Raw genomic sequence first — 17,702 nt, 5'->3', positions numbered from 1 at the left:
CTAGTAGTACACTATGTTTGTTTTGATTCGCTATGAAAGTTTGACAGATAAAATGAGGGGTTCGTGGATTTTCCTATGTTTCGAGGGGTGTATCGATTAGCTTGGGACCGAAGATAGTACCATAGCTGAATCAAAAAGTTGAGCACGTTTCGTCGGGTCTGGTCTTACAGTTACCTCTATGGTAACTGTTCCGTAGGTAATAATAATGTTCCGTACGTGACCCATAAATTGAAAAACGCTTATCCATAGCATTATCCGCGCTGCACCTTTTGAAGGCTAAGGCATGTACCAATCGCCATTTGAACAGATCTCACCACAGATGAACTTGTACGTCTAGAGGGATCCAAACTATAAAGAGACTCAATCGATAATTGAAACAGTTTTAAGCCCAAGCAAGCATAGCCGGAGTAATTTGAGATTAATAGGACTGTGGATTTGCTTTTGTAAACAATGACTTTAATCGCCGAATTCCCACGAATAAAAGCAAACAAACTATACCACCTGGTGAAGCATCATTTCCCAACCTGAGTGTGTTTGTAAGTTTCCGAGGGTGAGTTTTTATTCGCAAAAAATCGGCGATCCAAGTCATTGTTTACAAAAGCAGTTGTGCCCTTATCTCAAATCGCTCCTGATAACGGTATATTTTCCGAAGCACCCCCGAAGTTCAGAAAAGGATTTGTGATATCTTTCCAAATTATTCCAGCCAGCGAATAAATTTTAGCACTGATGAGCTTGTATTCTCTTTTCTTTGCCGTTTTTTTTTTGTTATCATTTAGCTAACTTTTTAAAAAATACGTTCGTTTCTTCCTAATTGTAAATGCGTTCATAACAATAAATTAATAGAATGTGTCAACTATCTTCTTTCTGTTTTCCATGCTTACTACTACACCGTGTAATTAGTATTAATAGTGTTGCCCATGTGGGACACCTACTACAAGCTATTAATGCTTCTCATTCCGCACTGCTCTTGAGATTTTTCTGCATGCTTGATCTGATGCCATCCTGTTTCGACTATTATGTCCTCGCTAAAGGTAGGTAGGTATAATATTTGTATTAGCTATGCGTATGCATACCAGTATTGATAGTAGATTTGAGAGTATAAGAGATAATAATCAGTAAGTGAAAAAAGGTCGCAAAAGAATAAATAAGCAGCCCCAGCGCCCAAGTCGGTTGCTCTTGCCAGGGCCAGAGTGTACTTAACGTTAATTTTCCTTTGGGGTTATCGCTCGCTTCAATAATATAATTCAATTTTTGCTTGACTAGAAAGTATCAATTTTGTAAATTAGGTTCAACTTCTTCTCCTGCTTTCGCTTAATGACCATGATGGGAACGACGGGCGGAAAACCAAAATTAAACGGAGACCGGAAAAATTACGATTGATAAAATTCACAAAACGATAATCACGCTCTACACGTACAGCGCGGTTTTTTCTCACTCTTTGAAATTTTCGTTTTTCTTTTGCTTCGATTGCATTTTGGAAGTGATGTATTTTTTTGGCAATTTAATTACTGTCCTTCTAATGAATGGATACTGCTTTCCTTGTTCCTAGTAACGACTATGCAAATTTAAGATTTTTTGGTTTGATCATTAGTTATATGTTTGTCCTACGCGAAAAAAAATACTTACACACTAGATAATGCATTCGTCAACGATTTCGACAGAAAACGAAACTAAACACGACCCAATGGTGCGTAACAATTCCCTGACCTCCTCTTGTTTGCCTGCCAGCAACCCACATACGCTAAATTTTGACTACTTGATAATTTACTCGCATAAAAAATAAGAGTTAATTTTGACCAGAATGTTTCCGAAAGACCCCAGATGCTTCCCGAGTTTCGCTTCTCCGTAGTTTTTGTTTGTTTTATGTTTTTGGAATTAAAATCACATTCACAATTAATGCTTCCTTGCTTTCGTTTGAAAGCGTTTTTGGTATCGTGACTGGTGGGGATGGGGCCGGGGCCCATCCACAGCGCTCGCTCGCGTTCGCTCACGTCGTGTTCTTAGGATTTGTAGGTGCGAATCACGTCCCGTATGACTGCACGACACAGCGGACAGTGGCCACCGCCAATGCCGCGCCACTGCTTGATCGCACAGTCGTAGCACATGCACATGTGACCGCACATGTACAGGACGGAGTCGATCGGCTTCTCGAAGCAGATGGTACAATCGACACCGGTCGAGCTGTAGATCGGCCCAGCGCTAAAGGTTCCGCAACCGGGCAGCGGGGTTGATGCTCCGCCGCAGGAGCTACCAGATCCGGAGGCGGTGCTGGATGCCGCTGTAGCTGCTGCCACCGCCGCGAGAGTATTGTAGTTGGATGCATTGTTGTAGGCGGAGATTGGCTGCAATGAGGAGACATGAAAATAGTGCGATTAGATGGTGCTGATGGGGTTGTAAAGTTGGTGGATTCAGATGGGAGAAACATTTTCAATGGTCAAACCATGATGAAAGCATTCCCATTGACAAAATTATTTGATCATTGGAGGAAGGTATATCAACTCGTTGGAAGGAATGTGAAGCTTACCTCTGCGTAGCTGTAGGCCGGAAGCATTTCGCATGTTCCGCTGGAGCCGGTGTGCGACGACAGCGACAGCGTCGACAGCGGAACCGACAGTGTCGATGTGGAGTTTGCAAGACCGCGGGACACGATGGTGGCCTGCGCTTGTTGGACCGATGGTTGCGAGGAGGCAGGTGACATGACATCCGTTGGCGGTAGATTCACCACTAGCACCGTGCCGCCCGGGTTGATTTGGATCATATCCGGCCGGATGGAGCCCGAGGGCTGCGATTGCTGACTCGTGGACTGCACTTGCAGGCTACGCTGACTGGCCGAGGCGGACATGGTTCGAGGTTCGTAGAGAGCTGAACAGGATGCGGTTGCCATCGAGGTGGGGATTGCATGGCTGAACAAACGGACGCTTTGGGTAGACCCGTAAACGTCGAGGAAAGACCACAGCTGTAGACTCTGGTCGATGTGCATGATCACAGATGGAGCTCCACCGTTCTTGCTGATGGACACTTCTCCACTGACGGAGATGGAGAAGCACAGTTCGTCGCCACGGACCAGCGTGGATGCGACATCTTTGCTAACGACCCAGTATTCCGGACGGTCCAGTAGCAGATCGGAGTCATCGGGCAGATCGGAGAACTGGAGGGTTGCTGGATCGCACGATGTGAGCCCCAGGGCTAGGGATCCAACGAACATGGTGTCGGTCTTTAGGATTTGGATAATGAGGCGTTCACCGATCTTGATTGGACGGGGTGTGAATACGTAGCCTTGGCAGAATTCCGAATCGACACGGTTCGCCACCGTACGATCAGGGGAAAATTTTATATTGCGACCTCGCATCGGATGGAACGGGAGAGGTAGTAGTCCAGGTGCCGGGCTGTTGTATCGCATGTTTGCAGCCGAACTGATAACCGCGCTCGTCGTCATCGTCGTCGTCGTCGTCGGCGGAGGAACTGGACGTTCGTCCAGCAACTGCTGGTTATGTTGGTTGATACTGAGAGATTCCATGTGAGGTACAATTTCCTGATCGGCTGAACGACGGCCACAGGATTGGCTTTGTGCTGACTGTTGTTGATGATGATGGTGGTGGTGGTGATTCTGCTGCTGTTGTTGTTGTTGTTGCTGCTGTTGTTGCTGATGGTGTTGCTGCTGTTGGAACATGTAAATTCGCGAATCTAGGAACTCAATAGCCGTGGAATTGCCGTACACGTCGATTACAGCCCACAGTGGACCACGGGAGTCGACATCGGTGATGAACACTCCCTTCTCTTCACCGTTGATGCCAAAGTGAACATCCCCGGACGGTGTGACATAGTAGAATAGTACGTTATTGCGATAGCAGTATCGCTCATTCAAAGCTTTGGCCCAGAATCCGGGCTTGTTCGTAAGATCCGGACATGCGTATTTGGGTAGATTGCCACGCAGGGTGGCCGGATCGTTGCACGTGAAACCGAAGCGAATCACTCCGCTCCAGTTGTTGGAGATATCGAGGAACTTAACGCACACACGCTCGTTCACCCGGACCGGTCGGGCGCTGAATGTGATTCCCTTGCAGAAGGACTCGTACCGTCGAGCTACGGAGCCATCGCGCGAGATTCTTATGTTATCGCCGTGCACGTTGTGAAACTGCAACGGCGGTAGGTTGTTTGGGCCCGGACAGGACGATGCACTGCGAGGAGCTGTAAGTGGAAAAGAGCAAAAAGCGATGTTTAGTATTTTTTTTTACTCTAGACGCAGGTGATGTTGTTCTAAATAATGGGAACAAAGGCGCAAGATCTCGCATACGAAACCGGCGAAACAGGGTAGAATGACGAAAGATCGGAAATGCTACTTCCGATTTCCTTTGCCACACCATGTGTTTGTGCTACTGACTGAGTTCATATTCCATTTTTTCGACATCCGCCGCAAGACGACAACGATTAAGCACATAGGCTAGCTACCGACGAACGAGGAGCTCAAGTGCGTTTGAACGTTTTCCCCTCGTCGTCGTTTCATCGTTCAATTCTTGCGGTATGTAGGTACACATCACACGTGCTTAATGCTCGAACTGTTGCCTTCCGTTCAATTATGTCTTAATAGCTTCCGTCGTCTGATAATAATCAAATGCCGCCATTTGTCGGAATCTGTCACCGACGAGCTGTCTCAAGTCTTGAAGGCTTTTAAACAGACCATATCCCAAAGGACCCAAATCTCAAAAAGCCACACATTTAATTACGCACATCTGTACATTTTCGCATTCTTTCTGCGGATCTAGCAAGATTCAGCACTACACCCTCGCACTCTTACGGAAAATGGACGCACACATTACGCAAAAAAAAAATCCCTTCGGAGACTTCACCCCGGTCGTCTCCCCGGCATCGAGAACCGAGGCAGATGTTGATTGAAAATGTAAATAACCGAAACCGAAACGAGGCGGGAAAGAAGAACCTATTCCCCCTACCTTTGCCTATGAAAAGGGGCGCCTTTTTCGCCTTCTTCTTTCCGTACGTTCTTCTGTCCCTCTATGACGATGACGAAAGGAAGTCTGCCTTCCGATGGATTCGGACAGCTGGTTTTTCCATCATCGCCTTAGAGGGGTTGAAAATGAAGTTTCAAGACACTGTAAGCGAGTGATCATTTGAAGGAAAAAGAAGATCGAAAATCAAAACATCTGCTACGGCGATTTGAACGGCGATTTGAACTGCGAGTAGAAAGTTACCGATTTTAATCGAAAAAGTAAATCGAGGAAAACTATTTCCAATTTCCTTTCGTGATGCGACTTACAACAGAAACAGTAAATACCTACACTAATCAAAAAAGCAATTCAGACCACTCACTCGTTATGATTGCGTTTTCCTCGGGTTTTTTTTTTCTAGGTTATGTATGCGCGATCGTTCGCCACGCTTAAGCTCACCCTTGACGCCACGAGCGCCGCCACTCTGATCGAGTCGGGCGGGAGTCGAGTCGCGTCGCGACGACTTGGCGAGAGCACGCGTGCGACATTTCGTCCCCCGCCGTCCGTCGTCGGCCCCGGAGATGCAATTTTCCCATCAGCGTAGAGTACCTGTTACAAGAACTGCTTCGGTGACGGAATAATAATCAGATACGACGACGGCGACAGCGAGGTTCCCACCGTTAGAGAAGAAGAGTCGTCGTCAGGTCGTCATCATCATCGAGGTTTCAAGTAGAAATGCAATAAAAATTTGATGTGAAACGGAGGCGCACATACCGGGAAGCGAACCGAACCGAACCGGAGCAGAAAGCGGACACGATAAATTGAAGAAAACAATTTTATATCACATTGCATGAGCGAATTAATTATTTGTTATTATTATTATTCAGCAGTCAGTGACGACGACAACGACGGTGACGGCTGGACGGGGCGTCGGGAATTCTGGGATTTGTCGTGTACAAGTGAGGAGCGGGGGGAGCAGGAAGCACGGTTGAGAAACTCTGGTCGATTACTGAACTGAGCTGACGACCGGACCGGCGACCTCGTCGTCCACATTCTGCTGCCTGGCTGGAATGCAGCCGCCGAGGCGGACGTTTTTGTTATCTCTGTGCGCATGGAAGCGTAGCACACTTCAACGTCCGGCACCTCGGCTGGCACCGGCGGGGACAGGATGTTGCCCATGGGAGAGTGTATCACGCTTTGTCGGGTTTGTAATTGACGTGTTATTCTCTCTGGAAGTGTGCTAAGTCGAGTTCCAGGAAATTATTGAGCATCCAGCTCATTGACACTGCGCCTGAAAGGTATGCAATGGGATATGCAAACTGAGGAAAGTAGTACCCAGGTGGGATCCAAGTTTATAGTTGAATTACTAATAAACTAATAACTAGCAAACTTTTCAACACTGAAAATACTGCCGTATATGTAAGCTTCGGTGTAGTATGAATAATATCTTCCGGTTAACGGTTATGCGCCTCGTTTTAAGGCGTTTCCGTGGAACTGAGATTGGAGACAAGAAACGACCAGAATTCTGAGGAATGGACAAATATCAGATCCATCACATATTTTTTCACTAAGAAGATCTTTTATGATTGATCGGAGGGTCTTTAGAGAGATCCCTCTTCGAATGAAACAGAACATAACAATTGAGTGTGGATTATTGTGAGAAGGGCAAGTATGAATGATAACTGTATCGAAAACGAATACCTCATTTAATATCCTCAGTAATGAGGCTCGAAGTAGGCCGTGTTGCTAAATTTACGTATTTTTGTTTTGCTGCGTGATTTTTTCGTGTAAATATAAAATCAAATTTGAAATAATTAATACTGTGAAGCGGAATTGTTAGAATTGAGTTCAAAATTGTAAGTGGATTGAAGACGGTGACCAAATGGAAATGGAAGAACAGCTTTATACCTAAATTTTTCTTCTTCGATCTCGAAAAAAGATATTTGCTTGAATCATTTTGATGTCCTTGGAACTGTTCAAAGAATTTCTTTAGAATTTTCAAAATTTTCCCAGAGTTCGTCTTAGAGCTCTCTTTGGTTTACAATTTGCTTCATAATACTTAAGAAATTCTGTATAGAAGGCCCTTTGATTCACTTTGCAATTCTCTTAATCGAGTTCGCTGTGTTACCTAAGATTTCCCTAAAGAAATCCTCTGAAATAAACTCTCCCCAGTATTCACTAATTATTCTCCATAAATTTGCATGGAATTATCTCTGGAATTCCATATAAACTCTACTCAGAATTCTTTTTTTCTTTCATCTGGTTCGTTTATTTGAAAGGCACAATCCCGTCAGCTTTACGGAGTCGATATTTCAATACTCATTGTTTGTAACAAAATGCACTTAGAGTTAATGTTCCTAATATTGGGCCCATACATAAATTTCGAAGCAAAACATGTTTTGTCAATTTTTCGCTAGTGTGTGGAAGAACTCTCTCTACAATGTCGCATTTATGGTCATTGTAGACAGCTTTAGTCCGGGAGTTAGAAAGTGATAGCTCTATTACAGATCCAGCAACCCATTTCAGAATGTCTGGAGAGTCACGCCCATTCCGAGGTTACTTTCACTTACAATAAGTGCATAAGTATGTTTGCATCACCGTTATCAAATGGATATTGGTCTTACATACACGCTTCCATTCGAAAATATTTTTTTCAAACCTGGCACGTATTTAGTTCATGTTTTTTTTTTAATCGTTAAATGTATTTGGACTGGTCTGATCTTGATAATTTGAACCTCCAATCCATGAGTTCCGTAATTTTGATTTTCTCTAAGCTTTGCATCTCATTTTGTGATGCACCTTTGTCGTAATACTTCCTTTAACGAACACAAACTTTCTTGCATTGCCATGGTCATCTGGGAAGAGGCTCGCGTGTAGTGCTTTCCCCAGGAACAGTTCGCGGCCACCAACCACCACCCGTCCAGTCTTGGGCGTATCCAGTGAGGCATCTTTCGTATTTCTCGCAATCTCCGACACCGGCGAGAAACCAGCAGCCGAGCACTTCTGCAAGCGGAAAACCCGCTGATTCACGGCAACGTCGGCCACAGAATCTCCACCAAAACTCGCGACGCATTCATTATCAACACGTTCCCGGGCCAATTCACCAACCGGACCGATCTCTCAACAGAACTACACGCCGAAAGTGTAGCATCCGAACTCGGAGAACCGGGCTCCCGTGAGGCAATGAAAATCGACACCGAACAATGGAACTGAATCTGCGTTGCATATTTTGGAGGTTAGATTCAAGTTATACCGAGCCACTCAAGACAAACACAGGCAAAACACGATATATCACTAAATGATAGCTTTATGAACACATGCAACTAAATTTCAGCACATAAATTAACAAATTTAAAGCCAAAATGTGTTTAATTCGCTTACGAGAAATATGCAGCAAAAGAAAAACACGTCAGCTTTCAAGCGCGGCTTACTGCGATCTCCTGTTTTGCCAATTTTTCGCTAGTAACCCAAAATATCAATATGTGTTATCTAGATGACGCATTGTTCTAAGAAAAATTGATAAACAAGAGATTTTTATCGATGGGCCATAGGCCATCATTAGAGCCATCATTAGAGCCATTTCCCCTATAATCAGAAGTCTCTTGAAGTAGTTCCGTAAATTCCTTGAAAAGTTCATCAGAATTCCCTAGAAACTAAAAATAAAAATTATTACAGGAATAGCCTTTCAACTCTCCTAAGTATTCCACAGTTGAAAATTTCCTTGAAACTTTGGAAAACTCTATAGAATTTGTGTTGCAGTATCCTCAGAATGTTCATTGAATTCTTTTGGATAATCCATCTTCTCTTGAAATACTTCTCACAAGTACAAATCTCTTAGAAGTCTCCTAAAAATTGCTTTACTATTTTAGTCAAAACTCTCTTGGAATTTTGTTTGAAATTATTTTGGAATCCACCTCACAATTCTGTTGAAAATTTTCTTTGAATCCTACTCAGGGTTCCCTTGGGATTCTAATCAGAAATACCTTGCAATCCTCCATACGTTTCGCTTGCAAATTGAAGTTCAACAGAACTAACTTAAAAGGAATCCTCAGATTTCACTTTATGTTTTCCTAACAATTCTTCTTATGAAATTCTTCTCTGAATTCCTTTGAAATTAAGCCAGCTCCCATAAAATTCTAATTAAATTCAATCATTTAAGTTCATACGCTGTAAAACTTTTGCAAGCCCCTTATTTTTATGTTCATCCGAGTTCTTGGAAAATACTCCATGTCTGTCGTCTTCAACATTTATTTTCGAGCCAGATAGTTGAAAATTTCTCCAAGTCTGATTTAATTCGATTCAGGGTTACAAAAAAAAAATCATGTTTCAGAATGTATGTTGTTACTGAAGATAAATCCACTTCAGGATTATTGTAGTCAATGTGAATAAGGAGGAAGTTAAAATTGGTTGCAAAAATTCTTATCTAATTTCCCAAAAGACGCATGAAGCTTGATACGAGAATTTAAAAATTCCCTGAGAATTACAGTTTTTTCCAGGAGCATTAAAATGTCCTTATGATTCCCTATTTTCCAGGTAGTAGACAGCAGTTTAACAAAGTTTATTTCAGATATATTAATACACATTCTGCAATTCATGAAATGTCTGAACTCATCCTAAATGAGGACAATCAATTGATCAATAACTTGTAGAGTAACATGAGAATTGGTTGATAAACTACTGAGATACTGCTTGATATGAAAAATATTAGTTAGGGGAAAAGTTCTCTTCGGCAATACCTTAACCTATTATCGTCAGGGGGTAAACAACGTCCTTGAGAGCTCAATTTTGGCATGTGGATACATTGTGTTTCAGAGCAACTATTGGCCAAATTTGAGTGCTCTAGGACTTTGTTTACCCCCTGACGATAATAGGTTAAGGTATTGCCGAAGCCAATTTTTCCCCTATCTGTTGAAAAATCATACAATTTTGAATTGATCCTGTTTCGAAATATTGGTCAAAGTGATTGTACAAAAGCTTTAAAACATTATCGTCCGTTACACGAGTAATTTGATGATAAAAGATCAAGTTTTTGGTGAAAAATCATTGAGTTAAGCATGGACGTGAAAAATCATTTACATTGATTTCGTGTAATCATTAACATTTATTTGCCTCTAACTTTTTCCATCAACGGAATTTTGTAAAATGATGTAAAAAGCTTTTGTAGGTTTTAATAATAGCTAAAACTTTTATGAATAATAAAAATCACATTCACTGAAAAGCAATGCTGAGTTCTGTTCGCTCTTGTTCATCATGCATAAGAGATAGAGATTTTTGTTATTCACAAAAATTGTAGCTACAAGCTACAAAAGCTTCATGCACCATTTTTACAGAATTGTGTTTATGAAAAAGTTATAGACAAATGAATGTAAATTAATACACGAAATGAATGTAAACGATTTACCATGTCTGGGAGTTAAGGACCCATCAGATGGAAATAATGTATAAATCTAATTTTGAAATGTATTATAATCGAAGCCAACAGGATTCATAAGAATATCGAATCTTAAGCTTTACTAACTTAGCTTAATACAAATCATGAGCCCACAAATGTAACTTCAATTAATGTTCAGACATATTGACACCCCAAGTAACAGCGCCGGTTTTATCGAGGTTTTAAAGCATTCTTCTAGACCAAACCATGACATACAAGATTATGATAAAACCAAAGTTATTGCTTGGGAAAGGTTGCTAGAATAAGTCAATATTAGAATACACATAAGATCAGATAACAAAATCGTAAGACAATACTGTCAATAACCGACGTTTCGATTCATTTGCAATCTTCTTCTTGGTCCATAAATTTAAACTTTAAAACTGTGATTAAATGCCATGCATTTAAATCTTCCATTCCATCATAATTTCAGTAGTCCTATCACAATCCTATGCAAATTTCTCCGCTATTACCGACAAAGATCATTATACGAAGCCCTAGAAAGGAAAAAAAACTTTAAAAGCATTCCATCAACCTGAGCAATTCGACTCAAAGCCCACTTCCATCTCCCAAATTTCGTTCGCACTTCAACTACCCCATTACCATTGTAATGGTAACTGAATCCAACGGGAAAAAAAAAAACAACATACACACGCAGGGAACGTCCATGCAATTCAGACTGTTACAGCCGAGCGAGCACCCATCAAAGGGGAACTACTCGCTTCGATAAGTATGAATGAAAGAAGGCCCTTAATACCGCTTCCTCTCCAAATTACCTACACCCGTCCCTTCACCGCCGCCACCGCCGCCATGGTCACAAGCCAGACAGCGTCAACGTTAACGAACTAGAACCAATGCGTATACACATTTCCCCGGAGGGACGCCGGGAAAAAGTTCGTTACACACCGACCGTTGAGAGCGCGAGGGGCGAAAATTGCAGCTGCCGCTGCGTCGTCAAGGATTAACCATTGCAACCCCTTTCCCAATGCCAGCGAAATAGTCAAAGCTACTAACCTAATCCCATCCGTTTCTTGATCTTCTTCAGGACCTTCATCTTGTTCTTGATCGGCGAGAAGATGTTATCGTTGCTCTTCTTGCAACTCGGCTGGCACTCGACTGCTGCACCGGCACCGGAACCGATCACGACGTTCAGTACACCCATAGGGGCCAACAATGTGGGAGCTAGTTATGTGTCCGAGAAAAAAAACAACTCAAATCCGAGTGCGCTATTCCACACAGCACAGTTCGCGTTCCGCGACTGAATTAATCACACATAACAGTTTCTTTTGCTCAACGGTTCCCACACTCACTAAAACAGGGCTCTTTGCACGGGGGGTGCGCGCGCACACACGATCAATCGATCGTTCGTCTTGTGTTTTGTTTTTCAACGACTTTCTTTTAACTCTTCCTTCACGTTTTCTGTGTACTTCAGTGCCTTCTTATATTCCGCGTATTCCTTTATGACGATAAATTGTTTCGCGTTTCGTTGCTTTCAATCCACACACTTCACATCAGTTCCCACAGAATTCACTCTCTGCCCTCGATAGCAAGCTGATAAGCAACTTCCGGACTCTACGATCGCGATCGTCTTCTTTCCGATGAGACCGATCTACAACAAAGTCCTTCCAAGTGGGTAAAGGATAACTTTCTTATGAACTAAATTCCCTCACAACCCAACATTCGAAGCCGGAGTGACCGAACGAAGAATACGTCTTTACCGTTGGACGGTTTGCTCAGAACTGATGATCGAAACAAACCTCTCCTGCGTATTTCGACTCGTAGGCAACATTATGCTACCCAATCGTTGCCTCTCGCTCGCTCTTCCCGCATCAACCCAAACCGCTTATGTACAAAGGCACAATCCCAAGAGCGCAAGCAGCGGCCGGCTGTGTGCATATGCTCACTCAATGCTTCCATCTGCTCATTTTCCCTCGCTTCGTCCTTCTGCTCACATCTCATACCCTTCGCCATTCGACTCACCACACCGGAGAAGCGCATCTCATAAAAAAAGAAGAAATAAAACATTAGTCGGAGAAAGAGAGTGTACGCGCGCACCCGCGGAAAGATTCCCCATATAGATCGCGGCGCATCGCTCACCGCTTTGGGAGACCCTCCTAAGACCCCACTACCCCGTCGCCGCCACCGATCTACCTTAACGATGAGAAAGAAGAGGTTCCCGGTGGAGAGAGTGATACCCTATCCCTCGCGCGATCCCCCCCCCCGCGCTCTCCTCACTCTCACCGAGGGAAAAAATGCACAAGTTCAAAAAGTCGTGTGAACATCGGAGGATCATGTAAGGTTCCATGTTTCCAACTTGATCTCCCCATCCTTTTTCCCCCTCGCCGCGAATGAAACCGCATGATCGTGTATAATTTCTTATTCATAGAAATGGTATTAAAATTGCACTCCAGTATCATCGTTAGGAGACCAGGGATAGAAATGCTTCTCCACTGACTGCAGCCCAAAGAAGAGCCCCGGTAATCGTCGAAAAAGGTCGGAGGTCATGGGAGCTTCTTTTTTTTTTGCTCCCCGACAGACCTAAACCACGAACGCAGCATAGTAAATTGGGATGCACTGTGTAGCTGATGATGATGCTGATGTTGCATTGCAATGAACGATAACTTGAGTAATAAGTGAATTTGAACTGAGCTCAGTTGATGGCTTGGGGAAGTAATTTAGCACTGAAATACAGTTAGTTTTGTTGGATTCTCACGATTTTCCCTCCAGCGGCATCGAACGGAGAGCTCGAAAGGTTGTGAAAACTAATTGCACGATGTAGCGCCCGGGGGATGAAAAAAAAAGAAGTTTGCAGCTCTTCAGCGGCCTGCCCTGGTGAGAGTGGTAATCAGGTCAAAATAGTGACTGATTTTAGTGCTGTATCTCAATTTGTCAATAAATCAGACATTTCAGCCGTTTCAGTTGGTGAAGTTAAAAGGTGAAATGAAATTAAATGAAGTTAAATTCATAGCCGTTGGGTTCAGAATATATTCAATTTAATGCAGTTGAGCATGATCCTGATACAAATGCAATGTTTGTTCAAGCAACTTATTTTTTTTTTCACGAAGCTCATTTAGTTTATTACAGATTCCATGGTGATTGTTTTGGCCACTTTTATTCAGTCTTCTTAAAAAAAAATCCGGTTGAATTCGCTGCCTTAAAGTGTTTCCGTAGACAGGGCATGCCAAATCCAAGGCCCAAAAAGTTTGGATTAGCCAAGCCCCCGGATGGTTCAGATGATTCATTTCCTTTTCTTCCGAATAGTGCACTGACGCCGGCCAAAATAGTACTGGGCTATCATGTTGACGGACCACAGCCAACAGACGCACCGGTTCAAGCTCCCCCGAACGCAGATAGCTGTGTTCATCTTTTCCGTCGTCATAAATGGCTTTAACTACAATAACATAAATCTTTTGGAATCTATCTTCTTCTGCCTGGCTTTAACGCTCATAAACAGGCTTTTATATGCTTTCAACTTGGTGTACTAGAAGCTTTTCCTCGACAAAATGTTCAACCCGAAAATTTTCTCAACCGGATCGGGGATCGAACCCGCCGCCTTCGGGTCCTTGTCTTCACAAATTTGATTTATGTTTCATTATGCATACAGCTCCCGAAGTCCCGAGCTCTCGGTTTGAAGGATGTGGCCTGTTTTTAACTTCGTTTCGGTTTCTTCTACTTCTTGAAAGTGTGTAGACCGTGTCATGCTTTGGCATGTTGGACGTTACTCATCGATGATCCCAGTCTCTCACGCTTTTCTAAGTAAAGTAAACTAATTTATTCATACGATACTATAACTTAAGTATCATAAACAGTATTCAAAGAACAGCTTTATTATCAAAGCTATTAAGATTAAAAGTTGAAAATTTGTTTAACAAATTTAAAGACATATACTTTAAAGTATTAGTCAAATCAATCAATTGTTTCATTGATGTTAAGATAGTTCTTTTAATTTTAGATTATAGACCAAACATAATTAATTAGAAAACTACACTTATAAACAAAAATGCGTTTGCAGAAAAAAATGTACATTGTATAAAGGTACAGAAATTTCTCAATGTCCGGAATATTGGTCAAAGAACTCAAATTTTATAAGTCCTAATTTTAAAGATTTTTATTAATCCAGAATTAAAAGAACTTTTCTAAGCATGAAATATTAAATTAAATAACCTTCAAAGCCTGAGAACCATTTTCGTTCTGTGATCTCGATAAACTGTCTGTGTTTGAATGAACTTGGAACTTTATACAGGATTTAATTAGAATTACCTCAAGGATTTAGTTAGTAACAACTAAAAATGTCCCTCACAATTTGTTCCATAATACTCTAGAAATTCTTTATAGAACGCTCTTTGATTTACTCTGCAATTCTCATAAAATTCTTAATAATTCTCGCTGTATTGCCTAGGTATCCCTCGAAGAATTCTTTTAAAAATATCTCTCTTCAGTATTCACAAAGATTTCCTCCGAATTCCCTCCATATTCCACTCAGAATTCTCTTAGTGGTTCCATGAACTTCTTGAAATGGTCATAAGAAAAAACTCTCCATAGTATGCTTTGAAATTTATCTCAAAACTTCGTTGGAAATTTTCTTGAAACTTCATCTCAGAATTTTCATTGAAAGCTTTTCAGAATTCTTTTTGGATTCTCCTTTTTTTACTTGGAATTCTACCTACTGAAAGTGACGGGCCTCTTTTGTCATTAGCTCACCTTATAATTCAAATTTCTCAGGATCGGCCACCGACCCCGGGAGGACTCAGAACAGCTGATCACTTACCTTGCGGTGCCGAAATTAAATAACGACCGGACAATAAACCCTCATCTGCCGAACATCCCAAGTAACATTACAAGTTTTATAGAGGCTTTAAAGCATTCTACAAGACCAATTTATGGTCTGCAAAACCCTCATAAAACCAAATTTGTTGCTTGGGCATGCTGGCTCTTTCGATCAAAAAGTTAGGTAATTGGAAAGTGTTTCTAAGTTTTAATTACATATATTAAAGGCTTTTGCTTGATGCACTGTAGCGCTGGGGCCCCGTTGAGGGTGGGAATTTGAAGGAGGGATGACACGCACCTTTCTGCTTCGTGGTGGTTTCGCCGAAATGCTGCCGGTCTCGAATGGTGAACAAACGACGGCGACGTCAGTGGAGATGTGTGCCGTATCCTAGTGGCCTCTGCCACGTGGGTTCTACGTACAGTGGAGTCGGTCGAATCAGCCTTGCGGATCGTTAGCGGTAGATCGCTAGCTGAGGTGTTCGGGATGAAGTTCACCTGCTGGCACGCTGGGAAACAGCGTAGCGTTCAACAGGATGGTGGAGTGAGTCAAACGGTAATTTACTTGACTTCGTACCGTGTAACGTGGTACAAAACGGACCTCACAATCGCGAACTTTTCCGTGTTCGGGCTATTGGTGTAATCACCGGATTACTCCCTCGGTAATGCTATCCAAGCCCTCCATCTTGCATCCTTTTCCTTTTCTCACATCATCCTCTCTTTTTTTCCTCCCGGATCCAGTGGCGGTACCAATTTCCCATTTACAGCGCTTACTCCAACAAAGGCTTTTATACCACTTGCTTTTAGGCGGTGGCTCAATAGAAGAACTATTTTTAAATTCCAGCTAACAATGCTAGTTTTTTTTATTATAATGAATAAACTACTCGCAGTTTTCGATGAGAACCAGCAAAAGCTATGATGTCAATAAAATCTAGAAATTCAGTCAGATGAACATCTATTGTTCCGATTTCAAGTGGATCGGTAACACTACAAGTACCTTGGATTTCTGCTTAGAATTCACATTCAGTTTTCCTTATTTATTGATTTATTTATTAAGAGCAAGGAAAAGCTCCTTTGAGAGGAGTTTACTTAAAAAGCTTTGCTTTTCTCATATGGGCATAAAACCTCCTCATCTTTTCGCATCAACAGAACAGTACATTCCAGCAGGGTGCCTTCCATTCATTTTGACTAAAAAAATGTGTTAGGAAATTATGGAATAATAAGATATTATGGTGACATTTTGTATGTGTAAGGAACAAGAAAAGATATTAAAGTTTATGTTTGACACATAAAACCTGCAAATTTTGCTTTGACAGAGCCACAATGAGCGATTTTCTGATCACCTCTTCGCGAAGAGTGAAGAGCGAAGAGTGAAGAGCGAAGAGTGGGTGAGATAAATGACAAAATCGCTTATTGCAACTCTCATGCAGCAAAATTGGCAGGTATTATGTGTCAAACACAAACTTCACAATCTTTTCTTGTTGCTTACACAAACAAAATATTATTATAATATGTTATTATTTCATAATTTCATAAAACATTTTTTTAGCCAGAATGAATGGAAGGCACCCTGCATTCCAGTATAATTTGATTTATTTATTTATTTATTTATTTATTGTTACAATCAGATGTAGACTGTTCTGTTACAATAATAATTAGCTTCTTTGTTTTTTTATAATGAATAATAAAAAACATATCAAATTAATTAATAACAAATTGTGTTGTTTCAATTTGGTTTTTGCCATTGTAAAGTCAATAGTTTCGCAGTGCTTGTTGTAAGTAGCCATCTTTTCATTTAAGGGTCCAAATTTAGCATAATTTGTACGATGGTGTTTTAAAAAAAAAATATTCCGATTGCGCAGTTGTCGAGAAAGCACATAAAAATTGATTTTGATAAGAGTTCTACTGAATCAATACGATGCGAAACGACACCGTTTACAAATGAGACCATCGCAAATTCACAACGCTCTTTTAATGTTTGAATATTGATCAGCATGTACCGTGCTTCATAAGACCGAAGACTAGCAACTTTGCCTGAATCACTTCAACACGGGAGTGAAACATGGATGCGCAACGGAGTATGGGCGCTTCACAAGCGACAGACACAGTAGCGCTGCGCTCGAGCAAAGGTGGAAGCAACGCATAGCAAAATGAGCAAATACACAAACCTTTATTCTGAGGATGGAACCATTGCTATCCAATTCGTTCGGAACATTTAACTTTGAGCGGCAGATGACGCGATTCTGCCTGTCTCATACCGGACGTATGAGAAAATGGAAGAGATCCTATTCGTTCTTCGTGCGTTTTTAATAAGGTGACCAAACTACACACTTAGAAATAACTACTTTTACACGAGACGTAATCCATATTGGACGTAAATCATAGAACGTAAACAAACATTTCATGTAAAATTAAGTGTTCTTAAACCGAAACATCAGCTAGTCGACGAAGAGAACGTTTGGTAGCATTGATTTTCACGTTTCTTTTAACTGATTCTTATGTCAAAAGGGCCGCTTACATGTGTCGGTCTCAGGGAACCGAAATTTACATGACTTTTTAGTAGT

The 17,702-nt window shown here is 41.7% G+C and overlaps 1 protein-coding gene across 2 annotated transcripts in view; it reads right to left on the bottom strand.

Moving 5' to 3' along the window:
- Positions 1-711: 711 nt before the first annotated feature.
- The window catches only part of neur (E3 ubiquitin-protein ligase neur), a 106,746-nt gene continuing 89,755 nt past the window's right edge, over positions 712-17,702 (bottom strand). Inside the window, exons 1-3 of one of the 2 annotated variants that reach the window (XM_065225660.1) lie at positions 11,389-12,103; positions 2,525-4,188; positions 712-2,342 (exon numbers count right to left, since the gene is read on the bottom strand). In XM_065225660.1, the coding sequence (XP_065081732.1) occupies positions 2,001-2,342; positions 2,525-4,188; positions 11,389-11,536 (2,154 nt within the window). In that variant the 5' untranslated portion in view covers positions 11,537-12,103 and the 3' untranslated portion in view covers positions 712-2,000. Of the gene's footprint in view, positions 2,343-2,524; positions 4,189-11,388; positions 12,104-17,702 lie in introns of those variants that run through there. The other variant, XM_065225661.1, reaches the window with a different exon arrangement.

Source organism: Ochlerotatus camptorhynchus, unplaced genomic scaffold (assembly GCF_037179485.1).
Source record: "Ochlerotatus camptorhynchus isolate MF236.1 unplaced genomic scaffold, CSIRO-AGI_Acam_v1.1 ptg000232l, whole genome shotgun sequence".
Lineage (NCBI taxonomy): Eukaryota > Metazoa > Arthropoda > Insecta > Diptera > Culicidae > Ochlerotatus > Ochlerotatus camptorhynchus.
Note: the sequence above shows the minus strand (reverse complement) of the source record. Positions and strands in the feature narration are given on the sequence as shown.